Raw genomic sequence first — 17,704 nt, forward strand, 5'->3', positions numbered from 1 at the left:
ACTATTGATCTGATCTGATTTTTAATCCAGCCATAAAAGTCTACTCAACTACGTAGTTTTCCACACCTGTTTATATGAAACATACATTACAAACGCTCATAAACGCAAGTCTTCTTTTATGAATCATGCAACGCGACTACAAATATTTGCATACTTCCGTTTTTTCAAGATATCCCGTTTCACATATTCTGTACCGATATCTGTAAATTGAAAATTATACACCTTTACTCGTGTAAAACATTTGTTCCCATGAAAGTTACAATTATTACACGTCTGTGTGATTCGGAAACAACCGTCTCCGGTCTCAGCGGAACCAAAAGTTATTGAACAAGTTATTGTTGCTGAAAAAAAAAAAAAGAGTGCGGAGGTACGCGTTCGGTGCAAAGATGATCGATCGCGCTCGTCCGTTGTCTGAATGATGTGTGAATGCTGCGGAATGCGGAGGAGAGGGATGATGAGCAGGGGGGCTGTGTGGACCGGGGGGGGGGGGGGGCTACCGACTTGTTTGGTACCTCTTTTCAGTGGCCATGGAAGGAGGGGTTAGCCCCAATGGAGCAGAATGGGAGGGCGAAGGGCTTCGGGTTTCATCTTGACAGGGGGTAGGGGCTGGACTGCTTTTGGAATATACGAAGATCCATTGAAGGCAGAGCGGACATATAACGGCGGTGCTGAGTTCCTGCCGGGGGCCTGGCGCTGCATTCCTGTCCGCTGCCGGAGCTTCAGTGCATGGTGGTCCGGCCCGGCTCGACTCGGTTCGGTTCGATCACTGGGAGCACATACACACACACACACACACACACACACACACACACACAGACTGAAACGGAGAGCGAGCAGCGTGCCGTGCGCTCCATCCTCCTCCGCGGCGCTTCGTCTTCCCCCCCCCCAACGCACCCCGGAGGCCCTGCTGCATGTCTGACATCTAGACATGTTCATCTCGGTGGATTCCAGGACTGTACTGCTCCTCTGCCTCGTGGCCGCGGCCAGATGTCAGCAGGAGGACGACCGTAAGTGGGAGCGCTTGACTTCCGAACTTCGCAGTGTCTCCGCTCGTCAATATTTTTATGGGCTTTAAACTTCATCGAGTAGAAAATTTACACCTGATGCTCTCGCGTCTCATCAGATCCCATCTTTTGTGCACTATATAATTATGTTCAATATATATGTGTGATGATGGCACGTATTAGTAGTTTAGTTGAACCCATGATGATGATGTGCAGGGACGTTAACCCTGGTGACTGTGTGATGGGCTCCTTAACTTAAGCGAAAAAAGAGTAGGTGAAAAATGGTTCACAGGTAAGAGTAAGACACACAGCTATACAAACAGTTACGCACACCGGGCTATACAGCGCACGGCGTGTGCGCGTGCTGCTCCACATCTTCAAAACACGGCCGCTGGCCGGTTCACGTGTGAGGTAGAGTTCACAACCAGGTTACCAAAGTTGTTTTATTGCGACCTTTTTTTTAACTGCAAAGTGTACGGAACCGACAGGAACACGTACGAAAAAAAAAAAAAAAAAAAAAACATTTTAGATGACTGCAAATGCAATGGGTTTGAGCAGATTTCTTCTGAAAGGAAAGTATTATTATAAGCCCTGAAATGGTTACGGGAAAAAGCGATTATTCAGTGTTGCAACACATGATCTAGAAGCTCTTAGTCCGGAGAAATACGTGGGTTTTGCTCGTGATCGCGTTCGCTGCGATGCTCTGTCTGTTTACATGAGAGCACCTGCAAATAAAGAAAAAAACGATCTCAACCGAGTCGCAGTCGATCTTCGGTGTGAAATCAGTTAGAATGAAATCGCACTGGACACGAATTAAAAGCTGCTAAGTTATGTCGAAATGCTGCTGGCTGTAAATTAACCCCGTTCGGTGCCGTCCCGGCGCCGTGACACCTGGACACTTGCGGCCCCGGAGCGCTGGAAACGGACGTGGGGGCGGGGGGAGGGGGGGTCAGAGAGCGGACTGAACATTCCGCTCTTATTGTGAGTATCGACGGGGCGAATCGGACCTTGTTGCGAAGAAAAGATGAACTGTCGCCGCAGAAATCTTAATATTCCTCTCCGCCGTGAGAAAAAAGAAACGAGAAAACGGCCCCTGGCTTTCTAATAGTCTAATGCGATATCCTGGAAAATACACCACCGATTTTAATTCTCAGTTCTGTTTGTTTATTTTATAGCCATTTCGACTGTGTTTAAAGTATCAGGGCCCCGAATTTATTTAAAAGAGAAAAATTAGACAGGTATTTGTGGAATTTAGACGGAACGAGACTCGAGCGCCGCATGATCTTTTAGTGTTTCATGTGTTTCTTAGATTATCCACAGGCGAGTCAGTTGAGAAAGATGTTTGGAGACAAAAAGGACTGGAAAGTATAGTATTAGGTTGGGAATTATTGCTGTAACTCTGCAGAGGGTCTTCTTTTTGCACAAGTAAAGGGATCGGACTCTGCTGGATTTGAAATTAAATGTAGGGAAAGAAAGAGTTGGGTGGGGGTTTTGGAAAGAAGAAAAAGTGGCAAAAAAAAAAAAAAAAAAAAAACAGTAACAAGCAGGCTCAGATTACCAGGCCCCGGACATAAGTACGTCGCCTCTTTCCTGAAAGCTACTGCAGGAAAATATTGAAAGACGTCCTCAGTTTCAGTTTAAGAAGTCCATCAGATGCTGAGACAGACCTCAGACTTGCAGCTCAAAGGGCAGCTGGAAGCCACTGGCATCAAGTTGCTGAAGGGACTCGGGGTTTCAGACCCTCTAATTAATACACACACCAGGGAAGTACACTCTCAGGAGGAGCAGCGTTCAGGTCTTTTTAACACTGCCGAGCGAGTGATTCGGAAAACGACCTCACTTAACTGAATGTCCCAACACCTGCGTTCAATTTAGAGCGTTCCCCTCAACTCCAGTAAAAAATGTGGAAGCCGAGCGAGACTATGGAATGCACAGCGCAGTTAGGGTTACTGCTATCTGTTGGAAAGAAGGTGTGCAAAGCAGATTGAAGCTTTTCCTAGGCAGGAAGTTTAAAACAAAAATGTGAGAGGAAAAACTGTTTTGAGATGTTTTTAATGATGGTCCAAAAAAACCCGCTGGTGTGAAAGTACCTGTATGAAGGCTGACCATTCTCCATTCTTTGACATGTTTGAACTGGCATTGACAGATGTATGGCTCCAGATGGGGGTGGGGATGGGGATGGGATGGGGATGGGGGTGGGGGGGTCAGGTTCCACTTGTTTGTATAAGGCAATACCTTGTGAATTGGCTGCACTGTATCTTTAAAAATGCCCTCATTCATAACTTCTGGGGTCCTGTGGGTTATCCAGAGCTGACCAGACCTCCAGGGTAAACATACCTAGAGTACATATCCCCCACCTTCACTGCTCAAGTGGCTCCACGTGTCGGCCAGCACAGAACTGACTGATGAGCACGCAATAATCAGTATTTAAAAGGTCTAACTTACGACACGGCAGTAAAAATTCACAAAAGGCATGTGAAAGACACTAAATTCCATTGTGTAGACACTGGGTGCCTGAGTGACCTGAATGTTGTGCTTTATGTATTTAGTTCACATATTAAAGATACTGCACGTTTTCCGAAAGAGTGGAGCAAAGATGGAGATTGTGCAACTTCTGAGCAGCAATTCCAGTTTTTGACACAAATCAAATGTGAGGGTTCACTGGCAAGTGCCAGGTTCCTATATTTAAAACACTGCCTCTCATTACTTCTTTAATGTTCGTAATTGCATTTTAACATCAGTTAACCATGTAAAGAACAGAACCAAGAGCTGATCTATTTTAAGGAACCTTTTAAGAAATGTGCTTCACACTGTATTTACCTTTTAAATGTGCACCCAATTAAGCCCTAAACCAGGCAATTTGGTGGGAACCAAAATGTTACACTGGCAGGAGGGAAAGAGGAGATCATTTGACTGGACATTAGGAATTCAACCCAGTCAAAGATCTTATGCTGTGGTGGAAACTCACATGTGGGAAATTACCTTGCGTTGTGCTCCTGAAAATCCAGATCAAGTGTATGATATTGTATTGATAAAGTTCATTTCTTGCGCTACAGCGCCATCGTGTGGCCGTGTTGCAAACTGCACTTAAACGTGTGTTGAGTACTGTGAATGTTGTCTACCCTCACTTAGCCTGCCTTGTGCAAAAAGTTTAATACTTCGGCCCTAAACCCCCATGAAAGTATCTCAGAAGTATCCAGGCCTCAGAGTTCCTAGTTTTAATATCCAAGGATGTCACCAGGATGAATTTGAATAGTTCTGAAATCATCCAGCAATTGATTGATATATATGTTCTGGTTATTATGTGTGGAAATGACTTTTCCTCTTTCATAATTTTGCCATTTTTTTGCAGCCGCTTACTTGCAACTGTTTAACGTACCAATGTGTCTGAGCCATTCCCATTGTGATAGCCGCCGTGCTCTAATGTTAGGACTTGAAAGCCTGATGTTCTATCTCCCTCTCCTACCGCTTCACACCTGCCCCTCTACCCCCCTGCCTGTGTGTGGCCATTCGTGGCCCCTCCTCCACAGAGGCGGAAGGGGGCTGCGTGCAGGCTGACCGGCACTATAACGACAAGGACGTGTGGAAGCAGAGCCTGTCACATTGTGTGTTGCGACACTGGGACCATCCTGTGTGACGAATTATCTGCGAGGAGCTAAAAGGCTGCCCAAACCCCGAGATCCCATTCGGAGAGTGTTGCCCCATCTGCCCGGCTGAGCAGGCCCCTCCCAGTGGTCGTATTTATTTATTCACACTTTCATAAATAAATTACTGTGTATTCTTGATATTTTCATTGTATTGTTTTGAGCTGGAAACAGCACCAGTAATATGAGTCCATGTGCAAAGAGCTGAGCTCCTCGGTCCTTTGCCATTTGTTGCTGTTTTTCACAATAAACAATGAAAAAGAAAGATTTGAAAGACACTTCTAAGTTATCTGATGTATCGCAGTGCTGCATTGGTCTTTTTAAATGGTCTGGAATTTTTTTCCTTCACCTTGACCTCATCTTGTATGGATATTACTGTATTCCCAGTATCATGTGCACATGTGGGAATCATTATGGAAATACTTTACTTTAACAGACGTGCCTTTCCTCTGCAGTCCTCAGACGAAATATGCTCTGTGTGGTTTAAAACAAAAAAAATAGGCAGAAATTGCCAATTGTAGCTCAAGGCCATTTTGGACAGACCTTTATCTTGGTGTGTACTAATAAGACGAACGTTCTCGCTATATTCTGTGCAACTGTCCAGCTTCCGTAACATAACTTCCTTAAGTGAAGGGTTTTTACTCCCTTTTTCGCAGCAGGTCGAGGGAATTCCAAAGCCTTCTAGTTCAGCTGGATTTTTGTCTTTAAAAAAAAAGTTGCATCTCAGTGAATACGGCAGCATCTGTGAAATTAGAAGTGCTCTTTCAACATAAACCTTTTCTGTCACCATGCCATTGTCTTGAAAATGTGCGACAGTTTCATTTCGAATGTCACATAGGAGATTTATTTACGGTATGTGTATTGTAAAAGAAGCAATGTGTGGTGGCAAGAGAAGGTTGATTCCAAAACTTTAATGGCAGAGCGGTAACAGTGAACTGTGCTGAGGAGCTGCTGCTGCTTCTGATGAGAATGATGCGTTTGAGTCCTGCTTTGTCCTTCATCACTCACCAGCTCATCCTCACCCTCTTGCTTCATGACTGGCTGCCCCAAACAGTCCGCATGCACGAGCGCTTCATTTTTCAGCCCTTTGAGAGCTTCTGTATTGACAACGGCATCGTGTTCAAACACTTGGCATGGCTCCCCGTGCCATATGTGTGCGCCTTGCCCTTAGAGCCGCCCCACCTTGTTCCTCCTGCGTCTCCTTCATGCCTCAGCCCAGCACCCTGCCTGCTTGCTCTAAACCCCGTGAGATGGAGCTCAAAGCGCACTTTATACCGCCCGATGGGTTTCTTTAATGTTTTACATGAAGTTAGTAGTCAGCCAACCACCGCTATATTGTCGATGTAGTAAAGAAAGAAGCTCCTTGCAGATTTTTTTTATAGATTTGTGTTTCCCCAGACGGGGAAAAAAAATGGCTAAGTTGTTATTTGTGCTGCTTTGCATTGCATTAACCATCCCTTCTGTTTCTCATTTTTCCCCTCCGCTTGACACAACAGGACAAGTTGGTGTTAAGGTGAGAAAATATTATATTTAACGTCCGCATGTGCAGGTGTCGCCTCCCCGCGTGCAACACCACAGTTTTAGCTGTGTGCTTTCACTTGTTCGTACATAATAATGCTGAAATTTCCATGTACCGGTGAAGGAGAGGATTTCTGTAAAAATATCATCTGTAGAGTAATACTTTATGACAGTCTTAAATTCAGCACTTTGTTGCCTCATTGTGTTACTGACATTTTTTTTTTTTTCCCATTATCGTTATTTTTAAAAATAACAGGAGCGGATTTGCGTTAGGAATGATATTTTTTTAAAAAAATCAAATAATTTCTCAGGATATATATTCATCACATTTGTAAGTCCTTTAAATTTAAAGTGTGCGGTAAGCCAGAAAGTAGCAGATGATAATTGTTGGTTGACCAAAGTGGACTCCAAGGGTGTTAGAAGAATCATGAACTTTTGAATTGTTCTACTGTGTTCACCAGATAGATTTTTCAGATGGCTAAATGTACAAGGGGGTAGAGTGCGGCAGCAGTGGGAAACAAAGGGCATTTGTCCCACTAATGAAAGCCAGGCTCCATCAGTGTGGCCTCTCCTGTTCGGTTTCATACATCTGAGCTTCTTATTCTCATCGTTTTTATATTCTAATATGCTTAATTGATATTCCAGCGCTCCATAACCAAAATATTTTACCTGCAGTGGAGTAGCAAGTGTCTGTTTTCTCCTTTTTGTTATAATAATAAAATATTATCACAACAATAAGAAGCCGTATGGTCCCTTGCGGTCGTTAATATAATCCAGCTTTCCCGTTTCACTCCAACAGGGACAGAAGGGAGAACCAGGAGATATCATTGATGTAAGTGTACACACCAGTGAAGCTTGCTTTGTTTTCATTAAGTTAAAAATATACGTTTGGTCCATTTTGATGCAAACTGCAGAGGAACTTGTGTAACATGAGCACATGAGATGACGCATTCCCGTTCGAGTGGACCTTTTAAGCGACAGGACAGTGCAGCGCAACTGCCGACGGGGACGTATTTTCTCCGTGATGTGGGAATGTAGGCTTGGGGCGCGTGGCAGTTGTGTGGTGCCACAGGCATAGTAGGCTGCACGGGGGGGCAGGGGGCCAAGCACAACAGCCCTGGCCGAACCTGCGCTGCCCGCCCGCCCGCCCGCCACATGGAAACCATTTGCCTTCTCTTTTTACAAGCGTGCCGTCTCACTTTCTCACCCAGCCGATGCTTAGTTTTGGTCTCTTTTAATTCAGTTGGCTCTTTTTTAACCTCACTGGTTTCATTTGGTAATCAGTTATTGCTTCAAAACCCCACGTTACTGGCTTCCAGTTAAAGCATGGAAAACCCTTTCAAACAACTGCAACTGTGCGAAGCTACTAAAAAATTTATGGGACTGTCAATTTTTTGTATTTTTGTTTGTAGTGCAAAGATGGAGCAATAAAGAATAAAGTCTTTAAGGCTGCAGTAAAGGGAGAAGCCACAAATAGAAAGTGGAGAAAAACTGATTGCGCCTCATACATTAATTTATATCATTTATCATCACTTTGCGAAATAAGGACCGTTCGGATTCCATGTGCGCTTGTGGTATTCATTGTCGCAGGCTCATTTGCCTTTTCCTTCTCCTTTAGATTGTAGGACCAAGAGGACCAGCAGGCCCCATGGTAGGCACATGATGGAAACCTGCTGAATTTCCGAGTAAAAGCCTCCTCCATCCCGGCTGTGAGTTTCAGGTACCATCTCACTATGGTTTCTTATCCTCACAGGGGCCCCCAGGAGAGCAGGGACCACGTGGCGAGCGAGGGGAGAAGGGAGAGAAGGTATGTTGCTCAGGGAAGATCCCCATGACATTTTCCTGTCCCTCTGAGGACTGCCTTTCTGTCTCACAGACTCTGAGGATGCTGCACATTATTGGTCACAGAATGACACCTCCTAGCAGAAACCTCATTGCATCCCTTACATTTTTGGCTTTGCTTGGCAAGCTTTCACTACCTGCCACTCTCAGTCATTTTATTTCATTTTGAAGCAGAGAATAGCTGAAGAGTGCAGTCAAGGTAGAAAATCCATGCTTGTTTATTAGGAATAAAATGAAGTTATGTCACTATTGTCAGGAATGTAAAAGGGATTTTAAAAAGTGGCAGAAGGGGTGTTTTTTTAACATACGTTTAGTTTTGACAAATGGGCAATTTCTTGACCACATTTTGTACAATTTCCAGCAAGTAGGAAGTGTCACTGGTAGTTTTCGTTTTTTTTTTTTTTTTTTCTCGGTAAATGCTTATCAGTGGAAGTTGTAGGCTCATCGCCCCTCTTGGTTACCATGGGCCTCTCGGGGTCACAGAGGACAGATTCAGCAGCTCATGCCCAGTCAGCACTGGCTATTACAGCAAACCATGACATCTCACTGATCACCTCTTTAATTCATTATAACTTTCAAAGTTCAATGAAATGGTGTACCTAGTCACTATGCCAGGGTACAAAGGTTTTATTTTTGGAAGTTCATTCAAAATGATGCATGTTTAAGAATTATGTAATTAATGTAAAGTAATAGTTTGCCATAATTTTGACAAGACCTTTTAAAAAAACTTACAGCAAGTAAGTGCCCTCCTCAGTATTAACTAATATTAGAAATGATTATCTGGGTCAAAAATGGTTCAGGGTCTTCTTCTTTGGGTGTACAAAATAATAACTTTTACCATGGTTCTTTGAGGAATGTGCAGCTAAAACAGAACCACGGAGGCCTTACTCTTATCAAGCATGGTGTTGTCTTTATTTTACCGTGCTGACGGAAGAATGTAACCCTTACTTCAAATGTTGATGAGGTGTTGTTGCAAAACACAAGACCAGATGTTCAGTTTAGTAGCATGAAGGAAATTTGCTTTCAACACCATAGATAATAATAATAATACACCTAAATGCAGGGTTGTAGGCGATGTCATGTAGTCAGGATATACAGAACAATAAAAGTATGAAAGGTAATACATCTGCTGGTAAATTACTTTTAGTCACATACCACTCTGTGCTCCAGCCCTTAGAGTGCAGAAGGCAATTTTACCTCTTCTTTGTAACCGCTGGTTCAGATCTAGATCAGAGATCAGGATCCTACCCCAAGGGGCACATGGTGCAGCGCTTAGTTAGTGTACACCTTGGACGGGACCTCATGCACCACACAACGCACACACGCGTGCAATTTGAACGTAGTGCAAACATGTAAACTCTCTGAACAGACGGAGCACGGATTCGCACCCGCAGCTAAGCAAGCCCATGCACTGTGAGGAAGCAACCCTAACCCTGTGACTCCATGCCAGCCGGAAAACAATGTTAATCAATTTAAATCGTGGCAGTTATTTTCCAAACTTTGAAAAAAAAATTATATATGTAGCACTGGCTTTTTGATAAAATGATCACTGTGAAGCATTAATCTGATATATTGAATAGTGGTCTAGGCTTTCAGTCAGGTTTCATAGTACACTCAGTATTAATGGACATTTGTAGCTCCTTGCCTACACTCTGCCAGTTCCAGATATCTTCTCAGTTCAATAAATCCAGAGTAATAGACATTCAAGGCCTCATTTTTAAGGCCACATCAGTGTATAGATGGCCTTGAAAAATTAAAAGTTAATTTTAAGCTTGCGGAGGGTGCAGTGGCGCAGTGGGTTGGACCGGGTCCTGCTCTCTGGTGGGTCTGGGGTTCGAGTCCCCTCTTGGAGTGCCTTGCGACAGAGTGGTGTCCTGTCCTGGGTGTGTCCCCTTACGCCCTGTGTTGTCAGGTTAGGCTCTGGCTCCCTGTGACCCCGAATAGGACAAGCAGTTCAGAAAGTGTTTTAAGCTAATTTAAGAGAACTAGTTACTATTACACTTTCCACCAACAAAAAACACAGTTCCAAAACAGTGATCGCAGTGAATCAATTTATTGTAGTGACATTAGTCACATGACGTTGGTGACAGTTCCATAAACATGTTTCGAAGTGTGTTCCTATGATATGTTCATTCACGTGCTGTGTCCTCTTCTCCTGCGCAGGGAAGTCCTGGCCCCCGTGGCAGAGATGGCGAGCCTGGTACCCCTGGGAACCCGGGCCCCCCTGGCCCTCCTGGGCCAAATGGTCCCCCTGGGCTTAGCGGGGTGAGTGTGAGAAGCAGGGAGGGCAGGTGACCAAGCCCCGGTGTGGCCGAGGGCTCCGCGGGAGTCCACGCAGACACGCGGAGCAGCCAGGCAACAACGGCAATATGACCGAATGAAAGAGGGTCTCGCCTCTTCCACTGAACCAGAGGGAATGAGAGGGCGATGAAAGTATGAAGACAGAAACCGAGAGCAGAAGGAAGGGTGGAGGAGAGAGCGGCTAGATCCGTTTCAAACTGATGAGGAACAAAGAGGTGGGGGACAGCATCGGAGGATGTGGGGAGGTTTCAGGGAAGACAAGGGACGCCTTTGTGACGGACAAATGAAAGAGTGAAGTCCCTGGGCTCCTTGTTTCACTTTGGTCTCCGCTGAATCCCCAGTGGCAGGGAGAGTTTACATTTACATTTATTCATTTAGCAGATGCTTTTCTGCATCGCAGAATAAACAAACCCCGGAGACTAAAGAGAGACATGACTAGCACATATTCTCATTAACATATTTTGTTCTGTTTCGCTCCAGTTTACGTGCTACGGTCATGTGACATGTTGACTTTTCCAGCCTGAGGTCGGATGTCGCGACTTTCTGTTCTTGCTTGGACGCTGTAAAAAGCTGACGTGCGTTGTCTAAAGCCGTGACACCCCGCGCTCTGTCAGACCCAGTTGTGTGACCCTGTACTCTCATCGGTTTTGTTTCCGCTCCAGAATTTCGCAGCTCAGATGGCTGGTGGCTTTGACGAGAAGGCTGGAGGTGCTCAGATGGGCGTGATGCAAGGACCGATGGTAAGAGCAACATGCATAGACTTTTATGGCCTTTAGGCAATTAACACAGGCCAGTAAGTGACAAACGCTGGATGAATAACCAGGAAAGGCAACGATTACAGGTAGTATTGAAAACGGAAAGTTTTGTCAGGCTCCTACCCCCTTGTGGCCAGGTGTAGGAACTGCAGCTGTCGCCTGTCACCAAAAAACTCTGCACGTGTCGATTGATTTGTTGGTCTTAAATTAATTTCTTCATGAAAAAAATCTGAATAGATCCCTGCAGTAAAAGCATCAGGCTGAGCATGCTCATAGCTAGGAGAGACTCTGAGAGCCCTTTTCATTTACTTACCCTAAACCACAGTTTTGAATGACCATATTTAGCAAACAGAAGGAACGGTGCCTATTAATAAATGAGGACTGCGGTTTCTCATGGGGTTGCGGTTCGAAGCTTCAAGAGAGCTCTGTCTCATTTCACGCTGAGGCAGTGGCCACCTTGCCCACGATTTAACTTGGCAGCCCTTAAGTGGGAGGAATGGAGCGAAAAGGCCCACTGTGCCAGTGTGTCAGAGCTGCAGAGCTGCAGACCTGCGTCCTCCCTGCCGCTGTCCCCGCACACTGGGGGCTTTGATTGCGGCGCGAGCCGCGAAAAGCAAACACACACCCCCTCTTGTACAGAGGCTCATTCACGGCCCGGCCCCGACAAACCAGGGTCATTCTGTACGGTGAAAAACCGGCTTTCATCTCGCTCTCCGGCAAAGACCCACAGAGCCGCACTGTGCCGTGCCGCGTCGTGCCACGCTGCTCTGTGATCTGGCCGTTTTCTTTGGCCGCTGCTCTGAATCTGAGAAACACGTACATATCTTAAAACGTGCTTTGTAAAAGGAAACAGGTGTTGAACAATTATTGACTTGAACTCTTATTACTGTCATGACAAAAGGAACCTTCCTGAATAAAGACAGAAAAGGCTCAACAGATTCCATGTACTCAGTCTGTCCTTTCATTGAAAGTAATTGATTTATAATCCTTAGCTGGTAGATTGAGATGCATTGGTTTCAGACCCCTTTCTAACAATTTCCCCTGAGATGTGCATCACAGCCTCCGTACAATGGGAACGAAAAAAACGATAATGGACCTGCTGAAGGATTTCCCCACTGCAGCACACAAACAGCGTACAGGAGAGCATGGGGAGCAAAGATTAAACTGTACATTAAATCTACAGCCCTGTTCGTCTGTCTGGTCACACCCTCGATGCCTAATTCAAAGAGATGGTCTGATGTCATGGAAAGTGCGTCTGAGTTGAATCCAGGGCATTGTGCGGGGCTGCGGGTTCAAGCCCCCCCACCGGTCCTGTGCACATGGAGCACAGCTGCCGGCCACAACCCCCCTCCTTGACTGCCGGCAGGGTTGGCGTCTGACAGCGAGCGAGGAATGCCCTCTGATTTATGCTCCTGACAGTCAGGCCGCCGAGCTTTTGTTGCTGCGGGGCAGAAACTGGTACCGTGCTTTATTAAAAGGGGGGGGGGAATGAGAGCAGGGAGGCTAAGAATGCTGCGCTCGTGTTTTCCCCAGCTGCGTACAGTAAGTCCCAGAGCGGCACCTTGTGCGGGGCGTGCCTCTCGGGTTGGCCGATGCGCGTGAATGCACATGTGCTCAAATTCAGGGGACGTCCACGTGTGTCTTCTCACAGCCTCTTACAGCCTCTTTCTCACTTATCTCTCTCTCCCCCCCCAGGGCCCTATGGGTCCAAGAGGACCACCGGGCCCCACTGGAGCCCCTGTAAGTACCTGCTGCACCAGCCGCCACACAGCAATGCCAGTGAGATGTAGCGAAGACGAGATGTCCTTCGTTCTCCGTTCCACTATCGGCACCATTCTTTTATATTGATAGCAAGTCATTCCTAAAATGTCGGTATAGCGGAAGCATTTTTCACAGAACACTATACAGTAAGGTACCAAGGACCGCTGTATTTTTGGCAGTTTTAGATACATCCCCAGTTTTGTCTTTTTTTGCCTAAAGTGGGGAATACTGTCATGGAAAAAATTAAGAAATGAAGGTGGAAAAAGACAGACCCGTACACGCTGATTCATAAAGACACATGTTCCTGCTGCTTTCTGATGGATGTAGACATTTAACACTTTAATCGTCTGTCTGAAGGCTGCGGGGCTTTTTCCTCTACCGGCAGGCAGGCAGCACCTGACAATTTAGCTTTCATTCGACCCGACGGTTCCCCTCTCAAACACCCACCTGTCCTCCTCCAGCCCTTTCCTCTCTCAGGTTTAAGGCAGTTTAATGGCGGTTACCGTGGGACAACATGTCCAAACCTGATGTTAAATTACAGAGTGTGGTTTAGGGAGGTCCTGCTTTTCCTTGCACGCTTTCGAAAGGCTGCCTGAATGTAAGCGAAAGAAGACCAGTCCAGTGGAAGTGCTGTGATTCAGACTGGAACCTCAGTCTCTAGACATTTTATTAATGAAGTCAGATGCCGCACCAGTTGCCCGTTTTGATGCGTGGCTGAACATTCACACATAAAAATGAGAAGGTCTACGGCGTCATCTTTAGGCTGAGACTTCACTGAAAGAGATGGTACAGTAATGTGTTATATTATTTAGTGACTTTAAATTGCTTGAAATCTGTGTGTGTGTGTGTGTGTGTGTCTGATTTCCCTGCGATGGACTGACATCCCATCCTGGACATGCCCTGCTTTGTACCCTGTGCTTCTCCAGAGCATCACAACCACGCACTGGACAAGCTGTGACACATAATGCATAGAAAGAAAGTGATCCTGGCTAAATGTACCGTACCGCTCCGATGGTGTGTTGAAACCGTGTGGCTAACTGGCTGCTGTTCTACATCCCAGGGTCCTCAAGGTTTCCAAGGCAACCCCGGAGAGCCTGGAGAGCCTGGCACTGCAGTAGGTATCCCATGATGCCCTGAGGTGCCCCCCGTTGCTGTCTGTAGCCATCTATCAGACAGCACCGCTGAGCTAATCCTCTCCTGTTGAGCCTAGATATCCAGGCTGACGCCAGGGCTGCCCTGAGCATCTGCCCTGTTACCCTCAGACCTCAGATCCTGCTGTAAAACCTCATTACTTGCAATTAAAGTCAAGCCAGGAGTGTTTTTGACAGCACAAGAATCCATCTCTCCTCGAGCCCTGCCGAGCAGGACGGCGACTTTGTGTGCAAATTTATTTTTGGTCCAGATTCTCAGTATGCGTATGAACCCCATTTGCTCTGTGGTCTTTGTACCGTTTTTGTCTTTCTTGCCGCAGAGCTGTAATTAAGATTTATTATGATATATATTTATTTATATCGTAAAGTTTATTGAGGGTAACTTAATGTGCACATTTCTTCTGCTGTATTACCTCCGTCACAGTATATTAGGCCTTAATAAATTTTACACGTTGTCTTCTTGTATTTCGCCGCTGCTATTTTTTGCAGCGTTACATGCTCCTTCACCTCCATCTGTTTAAGATTAAAATAGCCTCAGGTATTTTACTCGGAAAGGGGAAGAAAGTATGCGTGGAGTAGCACTTTCTATTTTGGTCTCCAGCGTGCCGCAATCCCTCGGAAGTGTTCCGTAAATCCGTGCCTCTTTTCTCCCGACAGGGCCCCATAGGTCCCCGCGGGCCGCCTGGACCTCCAGGAAAACCTGGTGAGGATGTAAGTACCACATTCTGGCACAGAAATGTCCCTTGCTGTCTCACAAAAATTCACATGTCCGCTTGGAAATGTGCCTGCAAAATCCTGAATGACTTCCGAACTGCATTCACATTTTGACCACTTCGTTGGCCCCTTGACCTTCTGAAAACCTTGACCAGAGATGATGCTTCTTTTCACATTTCCAGTTTCAAAATTGTTGATTAAGTCACTTTTCATCTTACAAGACCTCAACTGTTATGCCCTGCTGACCACAGGTGTCCGCACTGTTGTCCTCTATCAAAGACTCAGCAAGTGGCACTTTGGTCCAACCAGTCAGCTCAGTGTAGCCCAGTGCTGACTGAGTAATCACTGGTCATCCATAAATCTAACTTTTCCTTCACTGTCCATTATATTTTTCATCAGTGTCACACTTAACATTCATTTATCTGGCTGACACTTTTTCCCAAAGCAGCTTTCAGTTAAAAGATACGTACTCTGGTTTATCCATTGATACAGCTGGGTGATTAATACAGGATTTTAGTGTATGTGACACAACGGTACTACTGCAGGAGGTAGGATTTGAAGCTGGGTTGTCCTTCAAGTGCAAAGCAGCAGCAGCTCTGACCACTATGGCACCTGCTTCCAGCTGACATCAGTTACCTTGTTATCATTCGCATGTTCACTGTCATCACTGTCCACATGAGTACCACAATGCAGCTGAGCATTGTTCACATTCATGGTTTCTAGAAGTTCAAACCTTCCATTGAAAACATTAATATTTTAACTTAATTTTTTTTCCTTTTAATGTCAATACTGTAGCATCAGTATACAGATGTGAAATATTTACCATGCAATACAGTCCTTTTTTCCCCTCTCTCACTTAAATTTCCGCATTGTAATGGGGTATTTGTTAGGGTGACATGTGGTGTATGAGTTGTAATGGGCCTTAAAAATGTGATCATTGCTGCTCCCTGCTACGGATGTACTGCAATTAGTAAAATATTTACCCCAAGTTGTTCTAATAAAGCACCGAGTATATAAATAAATCAAATCCTGTAAGTTGATTTAGCAGAAAAAGGTGTCAACTATTTGATTAAATAATATTTCTACTTCTTAACTTTTTGTTTAATCCTTGCCTTTAAATTGAACCTTTTTCATTTTCATTGCATTTTAAATTATTATATTGAATTTTACTCTTTTACGAAAAACAGGGCCAAATTTTGCAGTGGTGGCAAAGTTTGATCCAGTGTTTAATTAAATAGACCTATTCTGTCCCACACCTGTAGTTCCAGTTATACCCGCTAGGTGGCAGCAAAGTGCAAAATATTTTTAGGATGTGAATCCACTAGGGGGCGTTGTGAGGCCAAGTTATTATGCAAATACATTTTGCTTGTCATTTGATATTTTTTCAGCCAGTTACACCAAGTCCTTAATGCCAACATTTTACTGTTTTGGTTTTAATTTCGTCATTCCACATATCTGAGTATATATGCTGAGGCGTCTTTACGCCGTGGTCTCTTTTGCTCAATATTCCTCTGTGTGTGTAGGGTGAAGCTGGCAAGCCTGGGAAAGCTGGTGATCGTGGACCCTCTGGGCCTCAGGTAATGTGTGAGAAGCTGTCAGCTTGGCTGCACACAGCACAGGAGAAATTCGCTTCATTAAATGGCGAAAGTGTTCCCCGCTGGGATGCTGTCCTTGATGTGTAAAGCTGTCTGGTTGCTCTGCCTAACAGCCTCATCTCAGACTGAGTGCACACAAATCTGCACTGAAGAGATCAGTGTTTCTGCTTCAGATGCATTTTTTTCAAGTCCGATTCATCTTCGGTTATTTACATGGCTTTTGGTTATACATTTCAAGTATTTTTTTAAGAAGAATTAGTCTGAGTGGTCATAAAAATTACACTAGTCATCATATCGAGGAAACATTTTTGAAACATGAACAAGAAATGCGTTGTACAATGTGAAAAGACACTTTATTGATGATGGAGCAGCACAGTAGTTCTTCACAGCCCCTCAAAGCACCTTGTGCATTCCAGGATTGGCTCCAGATCAAAGTGACCCTGTTTGTTCAATCACATTGTGACGATAAATGGATGGACTTTATTGATGATGCTATCAGCTGGCATTGTGCCCAGATGGAGCCCATTTTGTCCGGTTTAATTTCTAGTCAGTATCTTGTCTAAAACCATTTCCCCTTTTTTCCACATTAGGGAGCTCGTGGATTCCCAGGAACCCCAGGTCTGCCTGGAATCAAAGGACACAGAGTGAGTATCACCAGTTAATACTTACATATTTAATATTAGTCAGGTCCATCTCCATCAGTTTGAGCAGGACCCCCAGGCCCTTATGCATAATACCACTGGTCTATTTTACCGCATTTTAGCATAGTGTGGGGGGCATGGTGGTGCGGTGGGCTTGGCTGGGTCCCCCTCTTTGGTGGGTCTGAGGTTCAAGCCCTGCTTGGGGTGCCTTGCGGCAGAGTGACGTCCCACCCTGGGTGTGTCCCCTCCCCCTCCAGCCTTGCGCCCTGTGTTGCCAGGTTAGGCTCTGGTTCACCGCAACCCCACTTGGGACAAGCGGTTTCAGACAGCGTGTGTCTGTAGTATAGTGTGTACCTCCCATCTTAACACGTTGCCCTTTTGGCTTTTCTCACAACCCACAACTGGAACTTACTGGTAGGCTTATCAATAATTCAGCCATCAGTTTGTTGATTTATGAATGCCTTGCAGGGTTACCCGGGTCTTGATGGTGCAAAAGGAGAAAGTGGAGCTGCAGGAGCTAAGGTACAACTCCTAATACCTGTGATTCGTAGTCAAATATTGTTTCTCGGCATCTCAAAACTCTGCTTTCTGTGGCTCCTCTGCCACTACATCTCATTCATTCCTTGCTTCTACTCCACAGTTCCCTCCATAACTGTGTCATTCCACTTTTTTATAGAACAACACATCCTGTACCGTATTATCTCCCAGTTTGTCTACCTCGGTCTGCTCCAGCTATTTTTCGCTCATGTTCACATTCTCCAGAACATCCTTGCCTCTT

The 17,704-nt window shown here is 45.2% G+C and overlaps 1 protein-coding gene across 1 annotated transcript in view; it reads left to right on the forward strand.

Annotated features, from left to right (window-relative positions):
• The first annotated feature begins 574 nt into the window (after positions 1 to 574).
• col2a1b (collagen, type II, alpha 1b) overlaps positions 575 to 17,704 on the forward strand; it is a 44,090-nt gene continuing 26,960 nt past the window's right edge. The window contains 16 exon segments of the mRNA XM_018742303.2: positions 575 to 1,007; positions 4,535 to 4,592; positions 4,594 to 4,643; positions 4,646 to 4,738; positions 6,145 to 6,161; positions 6,966 to 6,998; positions 7,785 to 7,817; positions 7,920 to 7,973; positions 10,172 to 10,273; positions 10,972 to 11,049; positions 12,760 to 12,804; positions 13,886 to 13,939; positions 14,634 to 14,687; positions 16,214 to 16,267; positions 16,876 to 16,929; positions 17,395 to 17,448. Coding sequence (XP_018597819.2) covers positions 929 to 1,007; positions 4,535 to 4,592; positions 4,594 to 4,643; positions 4,646 to 4,738; positions 6,145 to 6,161; positions 6,966 to 6,998; positions 7,785 to 7,817; positions 7,920 to 7,973; positions 10,172 to 10,273; positions 10,972 to 11,049; positions 12,760 to 12,804; positions 13,886 to 13,939; positions 14,634 to 14,687; positions 16,214 to 16,267; positions 16,876 to 16,929; positions 17,395 to 17,448 — 912 coding nt within the window. The 5' untranslated portion in view covers positions 575 to 928.

This window comes from Scleropages formosus, chromosome 22 (genome assembly GCF_900964775.1).
Source record: "Scleropages formosus chromosome 22, fSclFor1.1, whole genome shotgun sequence".
Lineage (NCBI taxonomy): Eukaryota > Metazoa > Chordata > Actinopteri > Osteoglossiformes > Osteoglossidae > Scleropages > Scleropages formosus.